The following is a 26,027-nucleotide window of genomic DNA, read 5'->3' on the forward strand; positions in this document are numbered from 1 at the left end:
TTTATACACTAAAAGAGAGTATTGAGCCAATCAATGAAATTTTATAACACTGTGTTCCTGAACTGCCTCGACCACCATCTGAATTCCCTACTGCACCTTTCACATGTGCTCAGGCTCCAGATGTCTTGGAGGATGTATTAGTCAGCTGCTTCCATAACAAAACACCAGAGACTGAGTGGTTTAAGCAACAGACATTTATTTCTCACAGTTCTGGAGGCTGGAAGTCCAAGATCAGGGTACCAGCATGGTTAGTTCTGTGGAGAGCTTTCTTCCTGGCTTGCAGCTGACAGACTTCTCACTATGTGCTCACATGGCAGAAAGAGAGAGAGACAACAGGCTCTCTGATGTCTCTTCTAACCAGACACTAAGCCCATCATGAAGGCCTGCCCTCGCATGATATAATATATATCTACTTATCTCCCAAAGGCCACACCTCCAAAAGAAGGGGGAGAGGGTGAGGAGGTTGCACAGTTCAGTCCACAGGAGGGGAGATACAAGATCCAGGCAAAGAAGAGCCTCCAAGTGATGGTACATGCTCTGGGAGACCTGATTAAAGTCAGCCCTTTGGTTATCCTCCAGCTCTCCTGGCTGGGAACAAAGAGTAAATATGATAACTGCTGAAAAGCTCATTTCTCAGGATCACTAAATGAGCCTCAACGTGAACCCCAAAGGATGTTTTCTACCCCAAAGTGTAACTTTGCACTTAAACAATTACATCCTTGAAATGATGCCTATGGAGAGTGAGTTTTCTTGAAATGACATCTCTAGGGAGAAACCAAATGCTTAGGTAGGACTATGACTTTCTTATCTAATCTTGCTTTTTAAAATACTTTTACTTTTCTTGACTTAGAAATGGATAGGGTAAAGTTTCACAAACCAGGAGAACGATTCCATTTATGATTCCTAAACTAAAATGCCACTGTGCTAAAAAGAGAAGTGAATGATGAGTGTCCATGCAAATCATTTCTGTGAAAACTCAGTTTCAAAAAGACACTGAATTTCATTCATGATTTATCTTTAAAAGAAAGGAAAATATAATCATTAACCATAGAGATTAACTGGAAAGGTTGTCTATTCTGTGCTTTATTCTGTATAAAATGCAATGTAATTATGACTTCTGTTGTAAATTTCAGTAAAGCATGATTTAATACTACAGCAAGGGTGCCATTAAAAATGTGAATATTAACTTTCCAATAATTTCTAGAAATTGAAATGGAATCTGTTTGGCAATAACATGACATTTTGACACCAATGAAAATATTTTATGTAGTTATGTAAGCAATAAAAATAAATGTTTTATAAAAATTCATCCAGAAGGACTTATAACTAGGAAAAACAATCATAATTAACAAGATTTCATAAAGTACTCAGCAGCCAAAGATAACTTTTAGACCAGCTGAAGGTGATGAGGTCATTGCTGGTCCTAAGTTCATAAGATCTGACCACCTGTAGAGATTTTTTAAAAGCACTTGAAAGAATTAATTTTCCAACTATGGACAGGCTGAGAGAGTCTCCCTCTTTTATGTGACCTTCTATTGTGCCAAAGTAATGGAATTGAACGCACCCTCGGCTTTTCAAGCAGCTGTTCCTATGGTGCAGGAGTAAATGTGTAAACCCTACCAGCACCAGCTGGAAAAAAGACAGGAATCTACTATTTCTGAATGTATTATGGAGCCTAGATTTTGTTTCCAGGATAAAATGTGTCCAAAGAAACCAAATTTAAGAAGAGGGTTGTGAAATCATCCAGCAGATGAGTAACCATCTTGACAATTCAGCTGACTGATGCAAGCAAAGCTGTCCTGTCGGGAAGCATCCAGCTTACTGTACTGGCCATGCTGTATTAGAGGGATTCTTTCCTATTCTTTTTTTTTTTTTTTTTTTTTCTATTTTAATTTTTTTATTGTTATGTTAATCCCCATACATTACATCATTAGTTTTAGATATAGTGTTCCATGATTCATTGTTTGTGCATAACACCCAGTGCTCCATGCAGAATGTGCCCTCCTCAATACCCATCACCAGGCTAACCCATCCTCCCAACCCCCTCCCCTCTAGAACCCCCAGTTTGTTTTTCAGAGTCCATCGTCTCTCATGGTTCTTCTCCCCCTCCGATTTCCCCCCCTTCATTCTTCCCCTCCTGCTACATTCTTCTTCTTCTTTTTTTCTTTCTTAACATATATTGCATTATTTGTTTCAGAGGTACAGATCTCTTTCCTATTCTTTTAACTGAGATCATTATAGCAACATCCAAAGCACAAAAGCAATATTGTCAAGTGTAAATATATTTTTTCTCAATATGAACATCACTGATCACTAAATATCTTTTTTTATATTATTTACTTATTTGGGGCACCTGGGTGGCTCAGTCGTTAAGCGACTGCCTTCGGCTCAGGTCATGATCCCAGGGTCCTGGGATCAAGCCCCACATTGGGCTCCCTGCTAGGCGGGAAGCCTGCTTCTCCCTCTGCCACTCCCCCTGCTTGTGTTCCTGCTCTCGCTCTCTCTCTCTGTCAAATAAATAAATAAATTTATTTGACAGAGAGAGAGAGAGCACAAGCAGGGGGAGCTTCAGGCAGAGGGAGAGGGAGAAACAGGCTTCCCGCTGAGCAGGGGGCCAGATGCAATGCAGGGCTTGATCCCAGGACCCTTGGGATCATGAACTGAGCCAAAGACAGACACGTAACCGACTGAACCACCCAGGCACCCCAAAATTTCTAAAGCCTATGGAGGATTTTTTAAGTCAAATAATAATTATTATGATGATAATAATAATAATAGGAGGCATTTTATTAACTAAAACATGCTTCTCTTTTAACTCTACTTTTAAGTATAATTTTAGTAAAAATACTTAAAATTACCTTCTAAATCTAACCAAATAACAAAAATATAAAATTTTTAAAGATTTTATTTTTAGGTAATCTCTCCACCCAATGTGGGGCTTGAACTCACAACCAAGATCAATAGTTGCACGCTCTACTAAATGAGTCAGCCAGGTGTCCCTAAAAATATATTTTTTTAATGTGTCATAATGTTTCTTTTAAATAGACTATTTTTTGGAACAGTTTTATTTATTTTTTTAATTTATTTATTTGACAGGGACACAGCAAGAGAGGGAACACAAGCAGGGGGAGTGAGAGAGGGAGAAGCAGGCTTCCTGCTGAGCAGGGAGCCCGACGTGGGGCTCGATCCCAGGACCCTGGGATCATGACCTGAGCCGAAGGCAGGCGTTTAACAACTGAGCCACCCAGGCGCCCCTGGAACAATTTTAGATTCACAGCAAAACTGAGTGCAAAGTAAAGAGTTCTCATATACTTCCTACACACACACACACACACACACACACACACCAAGCTTCCCCCACTATCAACATCACACACACCCCAAAGGGATACATTTGTTCCTATCGGTGAAGCTACATTGACACATTATCACCTGAAGTCCATCCCTTACATTAAGGTTCACACTTGGTGTTGTACATTCTAAAGGTTTTGTCAAATGTATATATGTGTCCACCGTAGTAATATCATATAAGATAATTTCACTGCCCTAAAAATCTTCTGTGCTTCACCTATTCATCCCTTCCTTCTCACCAACCCCTGACAACTACTGATCTTTTTACTGTCTCTATAGTTTTGCCTTTTCAAGAATGTCATATAGTTAGAATCATAACATATGTAGCCTTTTCAGATTGGCTTCTTTCACTTAGTAATATAGATGTAAGTTTCCTCCATATCTTTTCATGGCTTGATAGTTCATATCTTTTAAGGGCTCAAAAATATTCTATTGTCCGGGGCACCTGCGTGGCTCAGTCAGTTAAAGCATCTGCCTTGGGCTCAGATCATGATCCCAGGGTCCTGGGATCGAACCCTGCATTGGGCTCCCTGCTCAGCAGGGAGTCTGCTTCTCCCTCTGCCCCTTTCCCTGATCATTCTCTCTCTCTCTCCAATAAATAAATGAAATCTTTAAAAAATATATATTTGTATTGTCTGGATGTATCACTGTTTTATTTATCCATTCACCTACCAAAGGACCAAATAACTTGGTTGCTTCCAAGTTTGGGCAATTATGAATAAAACTGCTACAAACATCTTTGTGCAGGTTTTTGTGTGGACATAAGTTTTCAACTCATTTAGGTAAATACCAAGGAGCATAATTACTTGGTTGTATGGTAAGAGTATGTTTAATTTTCTAAGAAACCACCAAACTGTCTTCCAAAATGGCTATCCCATTTTGCATTTCCAAAGCAGTCTGTGAGAGTTCCGATTGCTCCACATCCTCACCAACATTTGTTGTCAGTGTTTTGGATTTTGGCCATTCTAATAGGTATACAGTTGTATCGTATTGTTTTAATTTGAGATTTCCTAATGACATATATTTTCATATGCTTATTTGCAATCTGTATCATTTCTTTGGTGAGGTAGGTGTCTGTTCGGATCTTTTGTCAAATTTTTTAATCTGTTCTTTTTTCTTCTTCTTGAGTTTTGAGAGTTCTTTGTAAATGTTGGATAACAGTCCTTTATCAGATGTGTCTTTTGCAAATACTTTCTCACAGCTTGTGTCCTAGTGTTTTAAGTGTAATGATCAACCTTGAAGGACAGATGCTTTATGGAAACAAAAAATATTTAGAAATAGTTCTTTGGTTGTAAAAATTTAGACTCATTTTTAAAGATGCACTGAAAATGAACTATGTTAGGTTCATAAATTATTTCATTAACTACTAAACTATGGTGTAATTAACTGAAATCTCCTAGAGAGTCCCCTTATATCAAGAAGAGACTTGGAATCTAGTCAAGATTGGGGCCAGTCTTGGATTCATGGAGAGCACCAGCTGCAACTTGTGGTTTCTGTTAAAATGCACCAGGCTTAGGTGGGACAAGAACCTGCTAAATAACTTGCCAAAAAAATAAAAGAAGGATATTATCTCTTATACTTCAAGAGACTTGGACCAAAGCCTTTTTAAGAGTAAACATATCTCTTGTTACAGTATGCTATTAAACTCTGTTGTCCCTGAGAAAAATGAATTCTCACTAGGAAGATGAAATCAAAATGCCTAAGCATTTGATCCCCCTGCCATACCACCAAAACCACTAGCAACACCCCTAAAATAACAAATCTGAAACACCTCTGAAATAAGAAAGCAGTACTGTAATGTCCCAGAAAATGCCAGGAATCCCCGTGTATCAGTGAGGGTCTTACTGCATACAAAATCCACTCTAGTTTGGGTAAGTGAAAAGGAATTTATTACAGGATATCTAATGGGTACCATAGTGGTTGGGAGGTCTGAAGAAGATCAGCTCTGGGCTGAACTTCCGGGGATGCATCTTAAAGCCACATTATAGAACTGAGCTTCTGGCCCTGCCAGAAGGAATTAGCTGCAGCTGCTGGCTCCAGACCCAGGCCACCTATGCCACCATCCACAGCAGCAAAATAAAGATGTGCCCTGCCCCTCAACACCGACGAAGCTAGAGCCCTAATGCTGAGACCCCTGCCGCCACCATAGCAGAAAAATCAAGCTCCCCTACAACTCGGCTTGCCAGCCAAAATAACAGAAACTACTGAAGTCAGCCTCTGCTTCACTGCTCCACTTGTGCCTTCTAAAACTCACTTGTTGTAAATGATCGGTGGAACCTAAATCACATCCAAAATGAGAGCTTCAAGGGAATGTTAAGAAAAAAAAAATGTAGTTTTGAGGGTTCCAGCCTCAGTATTTCACAAAGGCATTCTAGAAGAAAGATGGAAAGGACAGTGAGGTGCTACACTGTCCCACCCATCCTGAAAAAAGAGTAGAAAGCATATAATTGTCAAAGGAAAGCCAGGAGCAATTCTAGAAGAACTCCAAATGTAGAGGCTGTGGACACAAGTTATTGGAAGGAATCCTGGAGCAACCACCAGGGTGGCTGATTTCATCACCTCCCACCTGGAGTAGAGAACAGAGATAGGCTGGCACATTGGGTGTAAATGCTGGGACAGAGGTCAATCTCAGGAGGAGGAGGGAGCTCTACTTCCCTAAGGGAAGCTTACTGGGATGCCCTGTCTGGCAGCTAAACACCCCCTCTTCTACAATCCCTGTGGCTGACTGGTGTACATACTACCTTCATATGCAGGTTGACCCAACCTCAACTACAAAGATAGCCATGCAAGCAGAAAGTAAACATCTAAAGGAAGCAAACACCATGAAAGAGTAACATACAAGCTAATGAACAAAGGAAACGTCACCAAATGAGAATGTATACAGCAAACAAATGGAAACTTTGAAAATAGTATAATTGAAAACCTCAGAGGGATGAGAATGGATATTGCATCCATGAAACAAAAGATTATTTTTAAGAACCCTGGATTAGAAAAAAGAAAATGCGGGACACCTGGGTGGCACAGTCAGTTAAGTATCTGCCTTCAGCTCAGGTCATGATCCCGGGGTCCTGGGATTGAGTCCCGCATCGGGCTCCCTGGTCAGCGGGGAGCCTGCTTCTCCCTTTGCCTGCCGCTCCCCCTGCTTGTGCTCTCTCTCTCTCTCTCTCTCTCTCTCTCGGACAAAAATAAAATAAAATATTTAAAAAAATATTTTAAAAAGAAAATGATTACCAAATAAAAATCTCAATAGATAAGCCAAAAAGCAGAATATATTCAACTGAAGAGCAGATATGCTAGCTGGAAACCTAAATTTCACTCAGAATGACAGAGATGGTATAATGGGGGCTGTGGTCCAGATCCCTGCCAGGGACCCACTCATTCTGCCACCTGTTGGCTGCTGGTAGCTCACAGCCAAGTCTCTCTCCAGGAATTAACCTCGGGAAAGAGAATTGCTTTGCCCAAATTGATGTCCTTTCCCCAAAGGCACACAGGTCCCTTTGCTTGGATTCAGGACAATCTGAAGGGTCATCCCAGGCCCAAAACTCCCTGAACAGTCAGCTGAGGCCTTTGTTACAACTGCAACACACCTCAACTTCTCCCTCTATCCTACCCTCCTTATCTTTCCCTCCCAGATATTGTCTCCTAGAGAATTTTAGCAATAAGCCTTCTGTCCGCAGATCTCCATCTCAGCATCCGTTTCCAGGTAGCCCAATCTAAGGCAGATAGAAAGAATAAAAACAAAAAGACCTGAAGACATCTAGTGTGTCTCCATCTATATGATTGGAATTTCAGCAGACAAGAACAGAGAATGGTGACTAACATGACATAATAAAATTAAAAAAATAAATTAAAAAAAATTTTAAAAAAAGAACAGAGAATGGAAGAGAAGGAAAAAATCAAAGAACATATAGATTTCCCAGAATTGATGAAAGAAAGATACTGATCATATTGAAAAAGTCCACCAAGTATTCAACAAGATGAAAAGTAAAAAATATATAAGATATATATGTAAATATATATATTATACAAATATATATTATATATAAATATATATTAAAAATATATAATATATATATTAAGAAATTGACTTGCATGGGGAAGTCTGGGTGGCTCAGTCAGTTAAGCGTCTGCCTTTGGCTCAGGTCATGATCCAAGGGTCCTGGGATCGAGTCCTGCATCAGACTCCTTGCTCAGTGGGGGCCTGCTTCTCCCTCTGCCTGCAGCTCCCCCTACTTGTGTCTCTGACAAATGAATAAAGTCTTAAAAAAAAAAAGATCTAACGACCTAGTTAATGAGGTAGATCCAATTAATATAGTGAAGTCTATACTTTGAAACCAGAAAATAAACTTTTTTGAGAGCATTTTCTAAGCACAGCACAAAAATCAGAAACCCCCCAAAATAGATTTAATCGTTTTTAAATATCTGCATAGTAAAAAATATTGTAAACAAAACAAAAAGGCAATAGCAAGCCAGAGGGAAGTAATCACCAACCATCTGTGAGACGCTTCCATGTAGTATGCACTTTGTGTTTTTGCCCAGCACCCATATCAGTGCCATGATTTTGCTCTTGGAGTACCATTCTGGCTATCTGGTGGTGATGAGGTCTCCCTCCAGGCCCCAAGACAGGTGTGAGGAAATCACTTCATCATCTACCTGGCCACAGGATCAATTCAAGCATTAGCATAGGACCCATTTGGGGCCAATAAGAAGGAGTAAATGACAGGACTTTAGCGCAAGCAACTAAAAAGACCTCTGCCACTGAATTTATGGTATGAAGCTGTAAGATGCAGCCATCCTGGTACCAGAGCAAGGGCTAGCCTGAGGATAGAGCTGAAGAAACAGAACCCAGGGATGAATCCTAGAGACATATATTGGTGCCTAAAGAGATTAGACAGAAATAACCAGAATGCTCAATGTCTTTAAATGTACTGGGATGGGGTAGAGGGCAGGCAGGGGGTAAACAACTAGAAAAGACTTTGAGGCTGAACTGTGTTATATGGAAAACTATGCAAATGAAAGAGCAGTTAGTACTAGGTGTTGTGGGTTCAATCACATCCCCCCAAAAAGATGTGCTGAAATCCTAAACTCTCCCACCCAACCCCATGCGTGTGTGTGTGTGTGTGTGTGTGTGTGTGTGTGTGTGTGACTGTCTTTGCAAATGTAATCAAGTTAAAATGAGGTTAGGGGTGCCTGGGGGGCTCAGTCATTAAGCATCTGCCTTCAGCTCAGGTCATGATCCCAGAGTCCTGGGATCGAGCCCCGCCTCAGGCTCCCTGCTTGGTGGGGAGCCTGCTTCTCCCTCTCCCACTCCCCCTGCTTGTGTTCCCTCTCTCACTGTCTCTCTCTGTCAAATAAATAAAATCTTTAAAAAAAAAAATGAGGTTATACTGGATTAGGGTGGGCCCCAAACCCCATGACTGGTGTCCTTATAAGGAAAGAGGTTTGGAGAAAGAAAAGACACTTGGGAAAGAAGTCCACATGAAGACCAGGGCAGAAATGGGAGTTATGCTGCTGCTGCAAGCCAAGGAAGGCCGATTGCTGCCAACCACCAGAGGCTACAAGAGGCAAGGAAGGATTCTTCCCTAGAGCCTTCATAAGGGAGCATGGCCCTGCCACCACCTTGATTTCAGACTTCTGTCCTCCAGAACTGAGAGGATAAATTTCTGTTGTTTTAAGCCATCCAGTTTGTGGTAATTTGTTATGGCAAACCTAGGAAAGTAATACACCAGATGATTATTAACTTCAAGGGAAAGCAAAAAGTTGTGCAAGGAAGAAAAGTAACAGGTGTAATAGAGAAATGAGTTCCAGGTAGCATTTCTATAGACAGAATAATGTAAAAATCAATCAATCAATCACAGTATAACCATATTGGGAAGATAGGAAGAGGGGGCCTGGCAATTACACTTGTTTACTGGCAGCAGGAGAATCAACTTCTTGCCTTCTCTCACGTGAACTTTACCTTCTATCATGGGAACTCAACAGATAATGCAAAAATTGAGAAATGAAGTAATATCATTATAAGCTTGGTACATAGAGATATGGACAAATGGCCAAAGAAACAGCTAAAAGTTGAAAATGGTCATCTCTGGAGAATGAGACATGAGAAATTAGATGCTGGTGTACTAGACTGGACTGTTTTTCATAGTAACTCATGTAGCACTATTGGGCCTATTAAATTACCTGTATCAACTTTGACAAAAATAAAAACAAAATTAAAAAGGAAAAAAATAAGCAAAAATGAACAGACAGTTCACAAAGGAATAAATTCAAATGAGGATCATATGAACACATGCCTAAACTCAACCACAATCAGGGCAATTCAATTTAAAATAAATTTTAAAAATAAGTCTAATAATATTAAATCAAATATTAAGTCTGCCACCAACCAAGCACAATGGTTGGAAAGAAATTTGGAAATTTGAAAATGTTTTTTAGTAAAATTGAAAATGTGTATACAACATGCTAATCCATTCTGGCTTGAATCCCAGGAAACTTTTGTACAGGATCAGAAAAAAACATGTTTGAGAAAGTTAATTACAGTATTGTTTATAATAGTGAAAATCTGGAGAGGACTAAATGTTTACCAATAGATATTTATCCATTCCGGATAGGATATTTTATATTTTCATATAATACTATCTGTCAATGAAAAGGAATAAACTAACTTTATTATATATGAAAACACAGAGTGAAAATTTTCAGTGAAAAAGAAATGGGAAGAACAGTTTGTCCAACCTATTACCACTGAAACAAATTTGAAAACACACTAACCATACACTGCTCATGAATATCTGAATGTAAAAGCATAAAAACATCGATTGGAGGGATACATGCTAAATTCATGACAGAAGTCAGGTTGGAAAGAGGTTTACAAAATGGAACTGAAGGCGAATGCAGAAAGAACATCCACTTCATCTGTAATATGTTAGTTCATATATTTAAAAACTCTTCTAAGGATGGGAAATTGGCTCTGCAGATTTTGGGTTTGTGAGTCTCCATGATCATGTGAGCTAATTCCCTATAATAAATATTATATTTAACATACATTTAAAATAATAATATATAGTATAATATGTATTTTAAAAATAAAATAAAAACTCTTAAGGAAATATGAGAAAGTACTATTAATTGTCAATTCTGGGTGGTAAGTACTCAGGGTTTTAAAAAATGGAATCTGAGTACTTTTCTGTATTTTTATTACTCAAATTTTAAATACTAGATGTAAAAATGTTTCATTGGGAAATTTCAAAAATTGACTCAAAAAGAATGCAAATGCCTGAATAGTCTAATAACCTATAGAAGATGCCCCAAAACTCAGAGAACCATCCACTAAAAAAAAAGCACTAAATCCATCCAATTTTATGGGTGAGTTCTACCAAATGTTCCAGAAACAATGTCCTAACTCATCCTGTGAGGATAGCATAATCAAACAGAGCTAGATTATTAGCATTCCAAATTCAGCAGGGTATTAAAAGAAAAATCATCTTGCTTGAGTTAAAAAGAATGCCTTCATGATTTAACATCAGGAAGGTAATTTTTATAATATACTACAGAAAAAAATTAAATGAGAAAAAATCTTAATCTTAAAAGCTCAAAGCTTAAAGTTCAGCTGATGTAAAAAAAAAAAAAGTAAAATTTAGTAACCATTATGTATTTTTTTCAATTCTTTGCAAACAAGAAATAGAAGAAAACTTTTAAATGGAGAATAAAGAAATAAAAACACTCCCCTTAGTCAAAAACAATCGAGGATGCCCTGCATCAAGTGCTAATCTACAAAATGAAATAAATTTAAATATTCGAAATAAGAAAGCAAATGTCAGCAGTTGCAGATCATATAACTGGTTACTTAGAAATTCCAAGAGCATTTACTGACAAACCGTTAGAAGTAACAAGCCCGGATTCTTCTCTCCGCCTCTGGCGCCCCGCCCCCCACTGCCGGGCTTGCGCACGCGCAATTTTGGCGCATGCGCGTGGGACGGAGAGAAGGAAGATGGCGTCTCCGAGCTTCCCCACGCCGCTGCATGGGCACGTGGGCCGCGGCGCCTTCAGCAATGTGTACGAGCCCGCGGAGGATACGTTCCTGCTGCTGGACGCGCTCGAGGCAGCAGCGGCCGAGCTGAAGGGGTGCGAGGGGGGCAAGGGTCCCCGCGGGAGAGGGCTCGGGCGTCCTGGAGAGATGGTGTTGAAGGAGAGCCAAGGAAAGGAGGGGTGCTGTCTGCCCCGAGGAGGCGGTGTCCGCATACTTGGCGAACACTGACACTAGAACGCAGTTACAGACGACTTTCCTGTAGTTACCTGTAATGAGCGGGCCAGGGAGCTACCTACTTTTGCGAAGGTGTTGTTTTGGTCGCAGGAGCTCCATAGCTCTTTTCACGCCGGCATATGTACATCTTTTCCTTTCAGCTGTTAGTCTGAAGAACACAAGCTCCCGAGAGCAGCGATATTATAACACGTTCAAAAACCAAATATTCCGAAAATATTGCTTATTAATACTAATTTTTTTAGTAAATATTAAAAGCTGCGTCGTATTTAATTTACTCAGTACACAAAAGCACCCTGTAGCAACGGAAGGGCACAAAAATGAAATGAGGCTGGAGATCCAGGCGTGGAGAAGCATTTTTAAACCCACTGAACAGCGTTCTGTGCCCTGTAGCGATAGCCAGTTAGCCGTGTGTGGCTACCGAACCCTTGAAATGTGGCTAGTGCGACGCAGAACGTAGTTTTTCATTTAACTTAAAAATGTAAATAGCTACATAGCTAGCAGCCTATGGAATTTTCCCGAGCACTTTATAAATAATAAAATTGACTTGTTCAAGTGCCCCCATAAATTTTAAATGACATTAAAAGAATGAATACCTACATTGTAATTTTTTTAATGAAAGGAATTTGAGTAATTAGATTTATTTAAAGATCAGGACTTGAAATTGGTTTTCTCAAGATGAAACAGCTGTCAGGCTTCATAGATCTATATTTCTATATTTTATTTCTCTCTCTTAAACCTGGTCAGATTTTTCCATATATAAAATGCCCCAACTCTTACTAAACTAGCTTTCCATTGTAAACGATGGAACTTTGGGATTTACTGGAATATAGAATGGTACAGTACTGATTTTTATAATTTGTCTTTTAGTCTCAAGATACCCCCGAAAGATTTAGAAACACAAATTGCATTGCAATTGCTGTGAAAGGAGCTGATTTTGTTGTGAAGTCAGATTATTTCTGGTCTTGGAATTCTGTTTATGAAAGCATGATAGTTATTTTCAAATAAAAGCTGCCTGGTAAGATTCAACAGACCTTCCCACAGAATAATAAAGTTTTGTCAGATAATGTGGACTGGTTCCAGAAGTTAGAAGCTGCTAGAGTTTGTAGTTGGATAGTTGTTTGAGGAGTTAGTTGCTGGAGAGACCTCCTAAATCCCATCAAACCCATTTCTGTGATAGAAATAATTGGTGCTTTTGATGCATATGTAGATTATAGGCAGGGAAATAAATTTAATTGAAGGATAAAATACAGTATAATGAATTTATTCAAAAGCATGTTAAAGTTACTACTAATATTCTAAGATCAGATACTCTGATATTTTTCCAGTTCAATGTACAGTTGTACGAATAAGGAATTTCTTTGCTGCTCTAAATCTATTAAGAGAAAGGAATTTTTTTTCCCTAGGATATGCTAATGCATTTGTGAATGTTCTGTACTTTTAAATGAGAGAGAAAACATCTTTCATAAATAAATAATGTAATACTACTAACCCTATCATTTTGGGGAAATACTAAACTAGGAGCTCCTTGTGAGAAGGGTTGATGTTTTTCATATTAATATTTTCAACCCTCAACCTTATTCCATAATTTTTACGTGATGTTTTGTAGAAATTAATTGAAAGCCATCTATTTTATGGACTTAAATTACAAACTCCAAACAATTTTGAGTTAAACAGAATTAAATGAGCACGAAGTGGTTGTCAGAAATTAGTGTGTTTATAAATTTCTTTTATATTTCCATATATTTGTGGACAAGGGATGCTGGAGAAATACATATTAAAAGTAGATTGAGAGTCATTTTCTGGGATGTATATTTTTATCCTACTATACTCATATTTATTTTATTTTGCTTTTTTTAGAGTGGAAATATGCCTTGAAGTAGGTTCAGGGTCTGGAGTGGTATCTGCATTCCTAGCCTCTATGATAGGTCCTCAAGCTTTGTACATGTAAGTGTAAGTATATCAAATTCATCCATATCTTCCACTAAGAAATTCACTAGGGGTATAACGCTCAAATGAAATCATTTTTGTAAATAAATAATATATATCTGAAAGGGTCTACTTAAGTGTAGTAAGGACTCAGATTGTAAATTATTCTTCCCTAAAAATTATAACTGCATGTCCAAAACTGTTCCATCATACTACGTAATTATAGAAGCAACAAAATAATTTTAGGGTATTTCTAAATTTGAAATTTTTTAGGTAAATAGTCTGATTACCAGAAAAAATTGGAAGTTACTTAAATTTTTTAAGAAAATTTGAGAATATGGAAAGTGTAAAGAAGAAAATAAAAGTCACTTCCAATTCTACCACACGTGGTCCAAGTATGTTTCTTTTTTTTCCCCATTTCCTATGTTTTTCATTTAATATTGTATCATGAAAATCTTTAAAAAAAAATCTTTAATATTGTATCATGACTATTTTTCAAAAATTCCTTTTAAATTTCATTTTTGTGATAGCATAGTATTCATTGGATTCATAATTTAGTAAATGCCTTCAGATGTGTATGCATGTATGTATATTTTCTACTCTTGCACATTTTATCAATATAACATTCTTTTTCATTAATATAACAAATCTTTGTTTTTTTTCCTTCACCATTATTAAAGCATTTTAATTTTTTTCTAAATCTGCTTTGTATAAAAGCAGTGGAACATTTTTTAATTTTTCAGTAATAGGTTTGCCTCATGGTCGTAAGATAGTGTTCTTTCTCTTCTGTTTCTAGGTGCACTGACATCCATCCTGAGGCAGCAGCTTGCACTCTGGAGACGGCACACTGTAACAAAGTCCACATTCAACCAGTAATTACAGACTTGGTGAGCTGTTCGTCCAATGATAGTTGATTTCCTTTTCAAATAAGTTAAGGTTAAGATGGTTAGGTCAAAGAAGCTTGGGTGATTAATTAATTAACTTTTAATCCACTAAATAGTATACCCCATAATTTACAAAGTAAATTCTTGACTGTTGTAATTCATCTTGTCCAAAATTCAAAGGGAATTTCTACTGTCTTGGAAGGATCAGTCATCTTTTGGTCAGAAGTGACAGAGAATCCAGTTCACACTGGCTTAAGTAAAGAGAGTGTGTGGCTTCAGGCACAGCTGGCTCCAGGAACTCAAATGATATGATAGGCATCTTTTTCTTAGCTCTGAACTTCTCTATTGGCTCTATTTCTAGGTAGTCTTTCCCTTCATGGTAAGAAGATACTTGCATGTCTGTATCTTATTTCTCAGCAAACACCTCCCTCACCCCTCCATGGAAAGAAACTCTTTCTATTCAGTTAGTCTAACAAGCCCCAGAATGAGTATTGCTTCGATCATCTTAGATCATATACCATCTCTCAATCTCTCACTATGGCCAAAAGGGATCGAAATATGGAGATGACTGGTTTAGGCCTGAGTCATAGTCCCACCCCGGCAGCTGCATTGGCATAAGCCCTACCCAAGCCACATGGATTGAGAATGAGAGGAGATAGAGCTTACCCAATAGAGATCAAGGAGATAAAATCAGAAGAAAGAGGGGAATGAGGCCTGGGCAGGTAAAAACGACACATCACAATTACAGAACCATCATTTTATTTTAAGTTACACATATATTTTCCAGTTGCAGTTTTCCTTTAATATTTTAATTAGTAAGACTTGGATAATTTTGGACTTTTGTTGTTGTTATAAGTCCTTTTTTGCAAGCAAAAAATCATAACAGCATGTACCAGGTAGGGATAAGAAAAATGCTTTCTGTGCTTCTTGACCTGTATTATTCTTACAGTGGTAAGAGTATTTAGCTTTTCTGCTTTTTTAAACTCACAAATGACTTTTCAGCTTGGAAGGAATTAAGCCAAATATGTAAGAAATTCTTACCTATTAGAACTTGTTACTGCTATTAAAAACTAGATTATCAAGAAAGGTACTCAGGTGATTTACATGGGATCACTGTGGTGGTTTTGCCCTTTAAAATTTTAACTTGTTTCTTTAATGTGTCCATGATTAGTGTTAAATATATGTTTTTGATATAATAAAACTTTAGAGATATAAGAAATTCAGAATATCTTTTTTTTTAACAGAGGTAGAAACTGAGGTGAGGTTCATTTTTTTTTAAAGTCACATAACTAATAAAGTGATAAATACAGAATTTAAGCCCAGACCATGCTAATTTAAATCTAGGGGTCTCACAGCTGTTTCAGGACATGGCTCGTGGTAGTCCATGCCAGAGTCAGCTCTTTCAGTGGTTCAAGGTGATGGTGACACTGAGTACCGACAAAGAAAGAAGGAAGTAGGCATTAGCATAGGTATTATGATCCACTTACAAAACTCTACGTTTGTTTATATTCAGAACACTGAGCATAGATTATCACAGCCATGATACAAAGTCATTGTTTTGGATAACTAAGCTTACCTGTTTACAAAGTAGTACTTTCATTTTGCTTCTTTTTTCGTTTTAGAAAAAAGACTTTTTTCAGACATGTCATATGCCTTTCCTTATATTCCTAAAACAAACTAAACATAACTTTACCTTTGATTGATTCAGGGTCATTAATATGAACCTTAGTTACTATTCCGTGCTAGCTGTGATAATGAGGCTTATTCAGGGCTTTCTGTCTTTACACTGAGTAGCTAGAGCCTGCAGTGATTTTGAGTTTTTATTTCCTCTCCTCTTTGTCTCTCTCTTCACTTGCTTTATGTTGTCTTATTTTACTATTACCTGTTGGTGGCATTTTCGCTCTCTCTTTCCGTGTGCTCTGTGCTAGAATACCGAACAAGTGATTTAGTTAAACTTGTATTTAAACTAAGAGTTCGGGGCGACTGGGTGGCTCAGTTGTTAAGTGTCTGCCTTCGGCTCAGGTCATGATCCCAGAGTCCTGGGATCGAGCCCCACATCGGGCTCCCTGCTCCGCGGGAAGCCTGCTTCTCCCTCTCCCACTCCCCCTGCTTGTGCTCCTTTAAAAAAAAAAAAATTAAACTAAGAGTTCAGGGGCTCTGAAAAAGAGCCTCTCATATGAATAAAGTACATTTTGCTATATGGATTTAAAACTTCTTGTCAGAGGGCTTTTTTGCTTACTTCCCAATTCTTGGATCTGTTCTAATGCTCTGAGACCACCCAAAAGCTGAATGTGGATGGGTGAGAGATGTGTGTGATTAGACCTTATATCCAGCCTACCGTGACTTTCTTATTTAAATCCATTTTCTTTGTAAACTACCTCATTTTCCATGTTTTAATATCCATTTTTTCCTTTATTTAAAATCCAGTACTGCAATGATTATTAGTATATAGTACCTCAGAGCCATAAACAATTACAAAGCAAATTCTTTTCTAGTTTCCTTACTCAACATTTCTGGAAAATTACCTTCTGAGCTTTTTCTTTACAATGTGAGAAACTTAATTTCTTTATGTAATTGAAAGTAAAGCTTTTGGTTATTTCAGATGTATTTCCTCACTGCAGTATCGCTACTGAAAGGAACAGCAGATTCACCAGTCATCTTCCTACTTGCAGACAAGGGTATACCTGAATCACTTCCCTCAAAAATGTTATTCTTCACTTTTTAAATGAATAGGGAAAGAAAAGTTACCTGTAACATCTCCTCAAAGATGCTATTCGCGTGTTTTCTTTGAACTGTATGGTTAACAGGCTTCTTATGATGACAAACATAGAATTGCTTTTAGAAACCTGGATAAAATGGAAGTTGTGAGGCAGTGTTTCATGCTGTGTGTAAATAGCCCAGTGATGTGCCCAGTACTGAGATGGTATGACTGAGTATTAAATAACTTTGAATCACATAATGTAAAAGCTCTTTCCTCTCTAATTCTCCTTCAGCCATTTTGATTACATCTGGGAGAAGGTCTCAGTTTTAACACCTTTTAAACACTTGCAAATGTCTCGCTTTTTTTTTTCTCTTAAAGATTTTTTTTATTTATTTATTTATTTATTTATTTGAGAGACAGGCTGTGAGAGAGCACGAGCAGGAGAGGGAGAGGGACAAGCAGGCTCCCCGCTGAGCAGGGACCCCGATGCGGGGCTTGATGCAGGGCTCGATGCGGGGCTCCATGTGGGGCTCAATGAGGGGCTCGATGCGGGGCTCCATGTGGGGCTCAATGAGGGGCTTGATGCGGGGCTTGATCCCAGGACTCTGGGATCATGACCTGAGCTGAAGGCAGATGCTTAACCGACTGAGCCACCCAGGCTTCCCTGCAGATGTCTCTTTAACAAAGAGACAGATGACCTGGGTCACTCTCAGACTGGCAGCAGTAACTATAACCATAACAGTTTTTTATTTATATCACATTTATCCTTGTAGTCATTTCTATTTCCAGGAAGTAATACTGATTTCCCTTTAGAACAAACTTACTTAACAGAAAAAGGTTCATTTAATGAAAAATATTTAGTAAATAATGGTAGGTCCCTGTGCATATATGGGAGAATTATAAGAATGTTAATAAAATACCTAACACTTGGACCCTGCCTTGAAGTACTTCAGCTATTCCATCTCAAGAAACAGCCTCAGGGGACACCTAGGTGGCGCAGTCGGTTAAGTGCAGTCGGTTAAGCGCAGTCGGTTAGGTGTCCGACTCTTGATTTCAACTCAGGTCATGATCTCAGGGTTTGTGGGATCGAGCCCCGCATCAGGCTCCGAGCTCAGTGGGGAGTCTGCTTCCTCTCCCTCTACCCCGTTCCTGCATGTGCGCACGTGCGCTTGCTCTCTCTCTCAAATAAATAAATCTTTAAAAAAAAAAAAAGAAACAGCCTCAGAATTCATGGGCAAGAGTCTGTACAAAGTGGTAATTGAAGGAAATGGCTTTAGGGGTGAAAACCTATCCAGATACAGTGTTTTTACTTTACTGTACCTGTGACAGTGCGGGGTGACATGACCAGATGTGATTTTGTGAGTATGTGTGTAATTCAGTCATCAGAGGGATCCAGGGAATACTTTAAATGGCATTGTGCCCTAAAAGCACTTTGTTTAAAAAGACATTTTTGTTGTGGTTCCATAGAAAATTGTACCCAGTTGTTTAAAGGTTTACAAAATGCCAAACAACTGAGATTTTCAGTGTCTTTTCCACTTTTTTTAGCCCTTTCTTTGATATCTAATTGTTCCAGCCAGTATATTTATGAGTGATTAAAGTAGAAAGTAAATATAAATACATATACACATATATGTATATATATTTTTATATATATGTGTTTTCTGTTGTTTTTTGTCATCTCATAAAACATTTCTCTTGGTTACAGAAAATAAATGTTTAAGTTAGAGCAATAGCTTTAAAGTATATGTATATCGATATAGAACATAGGAGAGCTTGCTTCCTTATTTAATATTCTAAAAGTGAACCCAGAGTGTAAACATCTGAGCTGTCAAAAAGCAGAGGCTTTTTGGACATTTTATGTTCATTCTGTTAAATAGTTTAATTTCCTATTTTTAGGTAAATGCATATAATCTGTATCTGAATGAAAATGTAAAAATATTTATCTCCATCTCGGTCTACAATTTTAGCCCTCTAACACATTGTTCTGTAAAAAGATTTATTTATTTATCTATTTTAATTCTGAATCCAGCTTAAAATTCTGACTATTGAAACCTTTAGGTCAAAGGCTTACTACCAAGATTGAAGGAAAAAGTTGATCTTCTGGTGTTTAATCCCCCCTATGTAGTGACTCCACCTGAAGAGGTAAGACATGTAACAAGATTTAATTATTAATATTTTCAGCTATTTTCTTTAAAATCAAATGAACTTCATTATATGACATTAGTCAGCTGCTGATTAACACAGACTGGTCTGATATTATTCCTAATTGTCAATAATTAAGTATGTTGGTAGACATAGGAAAGGAATCTCAAATCTCATAATTAAGTATGTTGGTAGACATGGAAATACAGTGACCCATATTCATCCTTAAAATTCCCATCGAAATCAGGCCATATATTTAAATTTGCATGTGTGTGTCCTTTACCATGAATGGCAAATTTGCAAAACAATATTTTAAATCATCCTTAAATTCATTATAGGAATTCTTTCTGAAAGTCAACAATTTCCTCCTTTCACAGGTGTTGGGGGGGTGACTCTTATTTCAGGTAGGGAAAAGAAACATCTTGAAATATATGATTTGGAAAATCTCAATAATGAAGCGGTAAATCATATCCCAATTTAAAGAGAGAATGGTCAAGGCAGACAAAGTTTAATAACAAACTAAGGCTAGCTTTCCTTGAATTATTCATGATCCTGTTTTATTCATTGATGAATCGTTCTCTGGCAAGGCTGATAAACATTACATTCTCCTCTACGAAGATGGCAGAAGTCTCTGTAGCTGCTATTACTACTAAGGGCAGCTAAGCAACTAAGAACTTGTTGCTCCTCTGACACAGGAACCCATTTGAGAAGGAAAGTCATAAGGTGAACAGAGATTGAGGGCAATGCAACTTAATACAACTCTTTAGGAAAGGACTATGTGAATAAATATCAAGAGTGATAAAAATGTTTCAGTCCAGTAATTTCAGTCCTTGAGATATAATTTAAGAAAATCATTCAAGGGACGCCTGGATGGCTCAGTCGTTTGAGCCTCTGCCTCCAGCTAGAGTCATGATCCCAGGGTTCTGAGATCGAGTCCCAAGTCAGGCTTCTTGCTCGGCGGGGAGCCTGCTTCTCCCTCTGCCTGCCGCTCCCCCTGCTTGTGCGCTCGCTCTCTCTCTCGCTGTCTCTCTCTGACAAATAAATAAATAAATAAATCTTAAAACAAAAAAAATCATTGGGGCACCTGGGTGGCTCAGTCGTTGAGCGTCTGCCTTCGGCTCGGGTCGTGGTCCCGGGGTCCTGGGATCGGGCCCCGCGTCAGGCTCCCTGCTCGGTGGGGAGCCTGCTTCTCCCTCTCCCTCTGCCCACCCCCTCCTCATGTTCTCTCTCTCTCTCAAGTAAATAAATAAAAATCTTTAAAAAAAAAAAAAAAATCATTCAACAGTAGAATAAAAGTTGACATTCACAAAAATATGTTTATTGCATGTTTATTTATGACAAATAATATGAACCTATATATGTAACAGAGGAGAGGTAGTTAAGTAAATCATGGTCCATCAGGTCTACAAACTTCTGGCAAGACTAGTGAATGAAGAGGAGATTCTGGGAACATGGGGACATGAATGGGCTTCCTTTCTCCCACATTCCCACTACTAAGCTACATAGTTGCTTCTCCTGAGCCTTACAGCTGCTGGAACATGGAGATGATTGAGAGGAGGCAGGACCTCGGCTCTTTCACAGTCCCAACAGCCAGAGCTAGTGTCATAATTCCCATGAGCTGAGCAGTTAGCTGGACGGCAGAATCAAAGTGTAGGACAACAAAGATTTCCTTGAGCTTAAAAACATGTTTTACAAAATAAAACACTAGGAAATGAATTAAAAGAGAATCTGGTCTCTGTCAAGACCTGAATCGGTGTTCTGGAAACCAAATGAAAGATTTCAGTGCACAGAGCCTGAAGATAAAAAAGGAAATCATGCAGGCAAAAGATAAGAGACTTAGAGGTTAGATCCAGGATACATAATATAAAAATGGGAGTCTGTGCATATAAAAAATTGTGGCTCTACTTACTAGTATATGTAGAAACATGAGGTTAGGCACTTCTGGCTTGTGCCTGTGAGCTATGAAGGATCAAGAGCAGGTACAGCAAGGCTCAGGTAGCAGGCAAATAGCAGATGACCAAACATGACTCCTCCCTGTGAAGATGGAAACCCTCCCTCTGTGGTCTATAAGAATGTGCTTGGTGCCAGGAGATCTTCCCTTAGGGGGAAGCAGATAAACCTGGCTGAGCATCCCTGGGGAGGCATATAAACAGGGTCTAGCACAGAGGGATACTAGTCCATTCTGGAAGAGGATAACGAAAGACAGGCTTATCACCATGCACTCTGTCCACAGACTACTTTATCTGATGAAACATCCATAGAATGGGCTCCACCAAAATAAGGGGGTATACCAAGGAAGAGGAAGACAGGAGCCCCAGAAAAAGAAGTAATTCTAGGAATGCCAGGAAAGGGAAGTCTCTAGGAGGAAAGTCTTGACAGAAAACAGAGGAACTGATAAATTTCCTAATATAATTTACTTTGTGGAAAATTGTATTGAAAAGTTTATGATAGATATCAGAATAATTTAAATTAGATACAAAAGGGGGCTCCTGGGTGGCTCAGCTGGTTAAGCATCCGACTCTTGGTTTTGGCTCAGGTCCTGATGTTCTGTGTTGTGCGATCGAGCCCCACATGGGACTCTGCGCTCAGCATGAGGCTGCTTGGATATTCTCTCCCTCTGCCCCTTCTCTGCTCCCTTGCTCTCTCTCTCGCTCTCTCTGTCTGAAACAAATAAATGTTTTTAAAAAATTAGATACAAAAAAATTTAAGTAAATGAATGCATTGGATGCTCATCAATAGCTACATAAGATATTATACTTTTCCATTATAAAATACTAGGCAGCCATTAAGAGAGTAAATCAGAACCATACCTGATCACATGAAGAGCTCATCTTAAGATATTGTTGAGTGAGAAAAGCAAGATATGGGGTAAAAATATAGAATATAATCCTGTCTTTGTAAAACATGGACAAAAAAGAAAAAAACGTGTGTGTGTATAAGATGGGGAAGGAGCAGACAAGCAAAACAGTAAAAGGGGGAAGTGCAATTTTTTAAAAAAGCAGGTATATGAATGTATTTCCCTTATCTGTAAAATAATATATGTATATAGTTACAGGTATAAATAAATTTACTTTAATGGAGAAGTATATACCATTTAAATGAATAAAAGCAGTAGGCATGATTGTATACAATTAGTTTAAAATATGGACAAAACCATTGAAGGATAAGAAAGAAAATAATTATTAGGGTTAAAACAGTTTTTGAATGTTTTTTTCAAAATATTCTTTAGTTTTGAAAATGATATACAGTGATAAGAATCTAAAGATTTTTAATACCGTATGAACTCTCATGTGTTTTGTTTCTACGATAGAATTAGATCGTTATGGGGAAAAAGGCTTTGGTGAACCTTTATATATTAAATAGGTTCCTTAAAAAGGTCTGTACAATTCATACTTTAAATCTAGAAGAGAGCCAGATGAAGCAGGACATGTAGTTTCAACAAACTTCCTGCAGAGTAGATCTCTTATAATGTAAGATCTCCCTTTTAGTTTCTTCCTGATTGTTATGTATTAAGTATAAGAATCACCTATGTCTATCAATATAAACATTGCATAAATAGTAACAACTATTAGTAAGCACTTGATATTTGCAGAGCACTGTTTTCAAACTTCAAATATATTTCCTCTGTTATTCCTAGCAATGGAAAAAATTAATTTGTTACTATTTTTCTACTTTAACAGTTAAAACTATTGTTTTTCTGGTTTCACTGATAAGGGAGGAAGCTAATTCACAAAAATGACAAACTTCCATAATGTCACAGGGCTAGGAAATGGTGGGGCTCAGATTCAACTTTTCTGCCTCCTGGACAGCAGTAAAATACAAAGTATATACTTGTTTGGTGAATGTTACTTGTCAAAAAGATTTTGTGTGTGATTCTAAATGTAACTTGAATCAAAACAAAACGGTCTTTTTTAAATGGTCACAGGTAGGAAGTCATGGAGTAGAAGCCATTTGGGCTGGTGGCAGAAATGGTCGGGAAGTCATGGACCGATTCTTCCCACTGGCTCCAGACCTTCTGTCACCAAGAGGATTATTCTATCTGGTTACCATTAAAGAAAACAATCCAGGTAATCCAGACTACTTTATCTTCTAACCACTTACTTTGCTGAAATCAAAAGTTAATAATGTTAAAGACTATAAAGTAACCTGAAATACTGTAAATATAATCACTGACAACAGCTCACACAAACATAACATTCATATTGAAAGAAGAGAGATTTTTAAGATACAGTTTTTTCTGGTTTTAGAAAGTAGTATTTTTTTAAAGGGAGAGGACAGTTTTTCCCCTAATTGATAAAATAATATTCAAACACAAAATCTGTAATTTCTTCTTTTAACACCTCACCCTGAATATTATGAATTTTCTCTCCACATTGTAGTCTACATGCCCTTGACAATTCTGCTATGTACTCTTTAGTTCATGTGAACTAAAGCTAGCTCATGGTATGGAGTTTTAGATCTTGGTTTTCAGATGACTCCGTACTAAATTGACCATAATCTTTCTTCTCTTTCAGTACACAAGTTTGATTTTCATCTTATATCTTATGTCCTTAGCCCCTCAAATCACATAATGATTACTAAGTTTTGCTTTGTTTGTAAGTCCATTTTCTTAATTCAGTCTTTTTAGTATCACTTATTTACAAAAGGGAAGGTGTTGCTTTTTTCAGTATACCTGAAAGAAATAAGCTATTTCATTTACTTCCACTGTTTAATGTCACTGTACAGTTTGCCCTACTTTCATTGACTTTTTTCATCCCAAAGGAAAGGCCAGGATTGGAGCCAAGCAACTAAACTAATTACTTGCTATAACGACAAGTTTAATTAATGTTTCTGTTGAGTCCAGAGTAGGCCACCACTGCAAAGCAAGGCCATTCAGTATGATTAGAGTTCTCCACGACACCTTGAAAATGCAGGTGCTCCCATTTGACTAAAGTCCATTTTAATAGAAATTTACTTGGTATACATTGTTTTCTCAGATAAGTAGAATTTGCAAATAGTCTGCGTTTATCATCTTATTAAACTGTTTAGTGATCATACACTCTTCACTAGATGATTTTAATTGGATTTTACCTTTTGTTTTAATTTTTATTCTAGAAGAAATTTTGAAAACAATGATGACAAGAGGTCTACAAGGGACTATTGCACTTTCCAGGCAAGCAGGCCAAGAACTCCTCTCAGTCCTGAAGTTTACCAAGTCCTAACTTACTGTGTGTGCTGTGTATTATGCTGGATTGTATATATTGATAATATATATTATATTGAATATATATGTGAATATATATAGAGAGAGAAGCTGAATGTATTTGGCATATTTTGAAACTGAAGTCATTTCTTCATTAACAAGTGAAATTGTCAGGTTATATAGAAAAAGGTGGGAAGGGCATTGCATTCCCTTTTCCCCAGGTAATCAAGCCTACAGAAATAGTTGAGTAAGTGCTAGTAAATGCATTTAGAACATATATTATTTGCATTTTACGTATAAAACCTGAACATGAGTGATGTATCCAGTCACTAAACATGAGTCAGGTCTGAAGGTGTTCCTAATGTACTATTGAGGGAAAAAAGCAAGTTACAAAACAGTATGATCCTGTATGTATAATTTTGAAACCCAGCAGAGAGGGTATGTGTGTATGTGAACATCGGAACATCTCAGAAGGTACATGGCAGGAGGGAACGGGGGACTTTTGCTCTCTTATGGTAGCATTTGCACAATGATAACATATGACTTGTATAATTTTAAAAAGGTTTTCATTTAAAAAATTTTTTAATTTACTTTCACTTGTTCACTGTCTCCATTCTATTTCTATTACTTAGAATGCCTTCTGCCTCCATGTTTCTCCCCGGTCAGATTTTTCCTACCTTTTATCCTTTGTCATATATTTCTGTTTTCTTCTTGCCTATATGTGTAGGATCAGAGTGAGTGGAATCTAGAATTTATTTTTAATTGGGCTATATTCAGAATCAACTGGAGAAGCTTTTTAAGATTATAAATTCCTGAGCCTGACCATAGACCCCTGGACTCCTCTGCTGAACAGACCTAAAAATGGCATCTTTTAAAACGTGCTTCCCAGTGTTCATTAAGGTAGTGCACCAAATTTTAGAACAATTGTTTTTTGTTTTGTTTTGTTTTTTTTGTTTTTAAAGATCTATTTATTTATTTGACAGAGAGCACAAGCAGCGGGAGCAGCAGAGGGAGAGGGAGAAGCAGACTCCCCATGGAGCAGGGAGCCTGACATGGGCTTTGATCCCAGGACCCCGAGATCATGACCTAGGCTGAAGGTAGACACTTAACTGACTGAGCCACCCAGGTGCCCCTAGAACTATTGTTTTAAATCACATTCTTATTTAATGCTTAGGACAATGCACAGAAAGAGTGGAATTACCCTCCTTTGATGTTCAGAAAGGTCAAATAACTTGTCCAAAGAAGCACAGTAGTTAAAGGGTAAAGCCAGTATGGCAGCACTCAGACACATCTGACTCCCAAACGCTTTCTTTCAATTTGCTTATAATGCAGCAGTAAAGATGTCAAAATTAGTATTTACTTGAGTCTAATATCTGTAAATATATTCCCCTTCCCAGAAATAGTCATCTGAAATGTTACAGTTAAAAAAAAAAGGCTAAAAAAACTTAGAACTTTATTGTGGGTCTTTAGTTATAATTTTGGAGAATGGGGTCTTGAATATTTTCAGATAACATTTGAAACACTTTAAAATTCGCATAGAAGACGACTGTCAACATAGGAGATTAAAAACATAGAAAT

At 37.7% G+C, this 26,027-nt stretch overlaps 1 protein-coding gene across 1 annotated transcript; it reads left to right on the plus strand.

The window, feature by feature from the left end:
* The first annotated feature begins 11,333 nt into the window (after nucleotides 1–11,333).
* On the plus strand, nucleotides 11,334–25,442 carry N6AMT1 (N-6 adenine-specific DNA methyltransferase 1). The gene is made up of 6 exons (XM_032393346.1): nucleotides 11,334–11,475; nucleotides 13,472–13,558; nucleotides 14,337–14,427; nucleotides 19,184–19,267; nucleotides 23,193–23,334; nucleotides 24,362–25,442. Exons 1-6 carry the CDS (start codon nucleotides 11,342–11,344, stop codon nucleotides 24,466–24,468), a joined length of 645 nt encoding a protein of 214 aa, XP_032249237.1. The 5' UTR covers nucleotides 11,334–11,341; the 3' UTR covers nucleotides 24,469–25,442.
* Nucleotides 25,443–26,027: the final 585 nt, after the last annotated feature.

Source organism: Phoca vitulina, unplaced genomic scaffold (assembly GCF_004348235.1).
Source record: "Phoca vitulina isolate PV1807 unplaced genomic scaffold, GSC_HSeal_1.0 scaffold72, whole genome shotgun sequence".
Classification (NCBI taxonomy): domain Eukaryota; kingdom Metazoa; phylum Chordata; class Mammalia; order Carnivora; family Phocidae; genus Phoca; species Phoca vitulina.

Coding starts and splice junctions, on each gene's coding strand:
- N6AMT1 (XM_032393346.1), top strand. CDS start 11,342: ATGGCGTCTCCGAGCTTCCCCACGCCGCTGCATGGGCACGTGGGCCGC. Junction 13,559..14,336: donor GGTCCTCAAGCTTTGTACAT/GTAAGTGTAAGT, acceptor TTCTGTTTCTAG/GTGCACTGACATCCATCCTG. Junction 23,335..24,361: donor CATTAAAGAAAACAATCCAG/GTAATCCAGACT, acceptor TTTTTATTCTAG/AAGAAATTTTGAAAACAATG.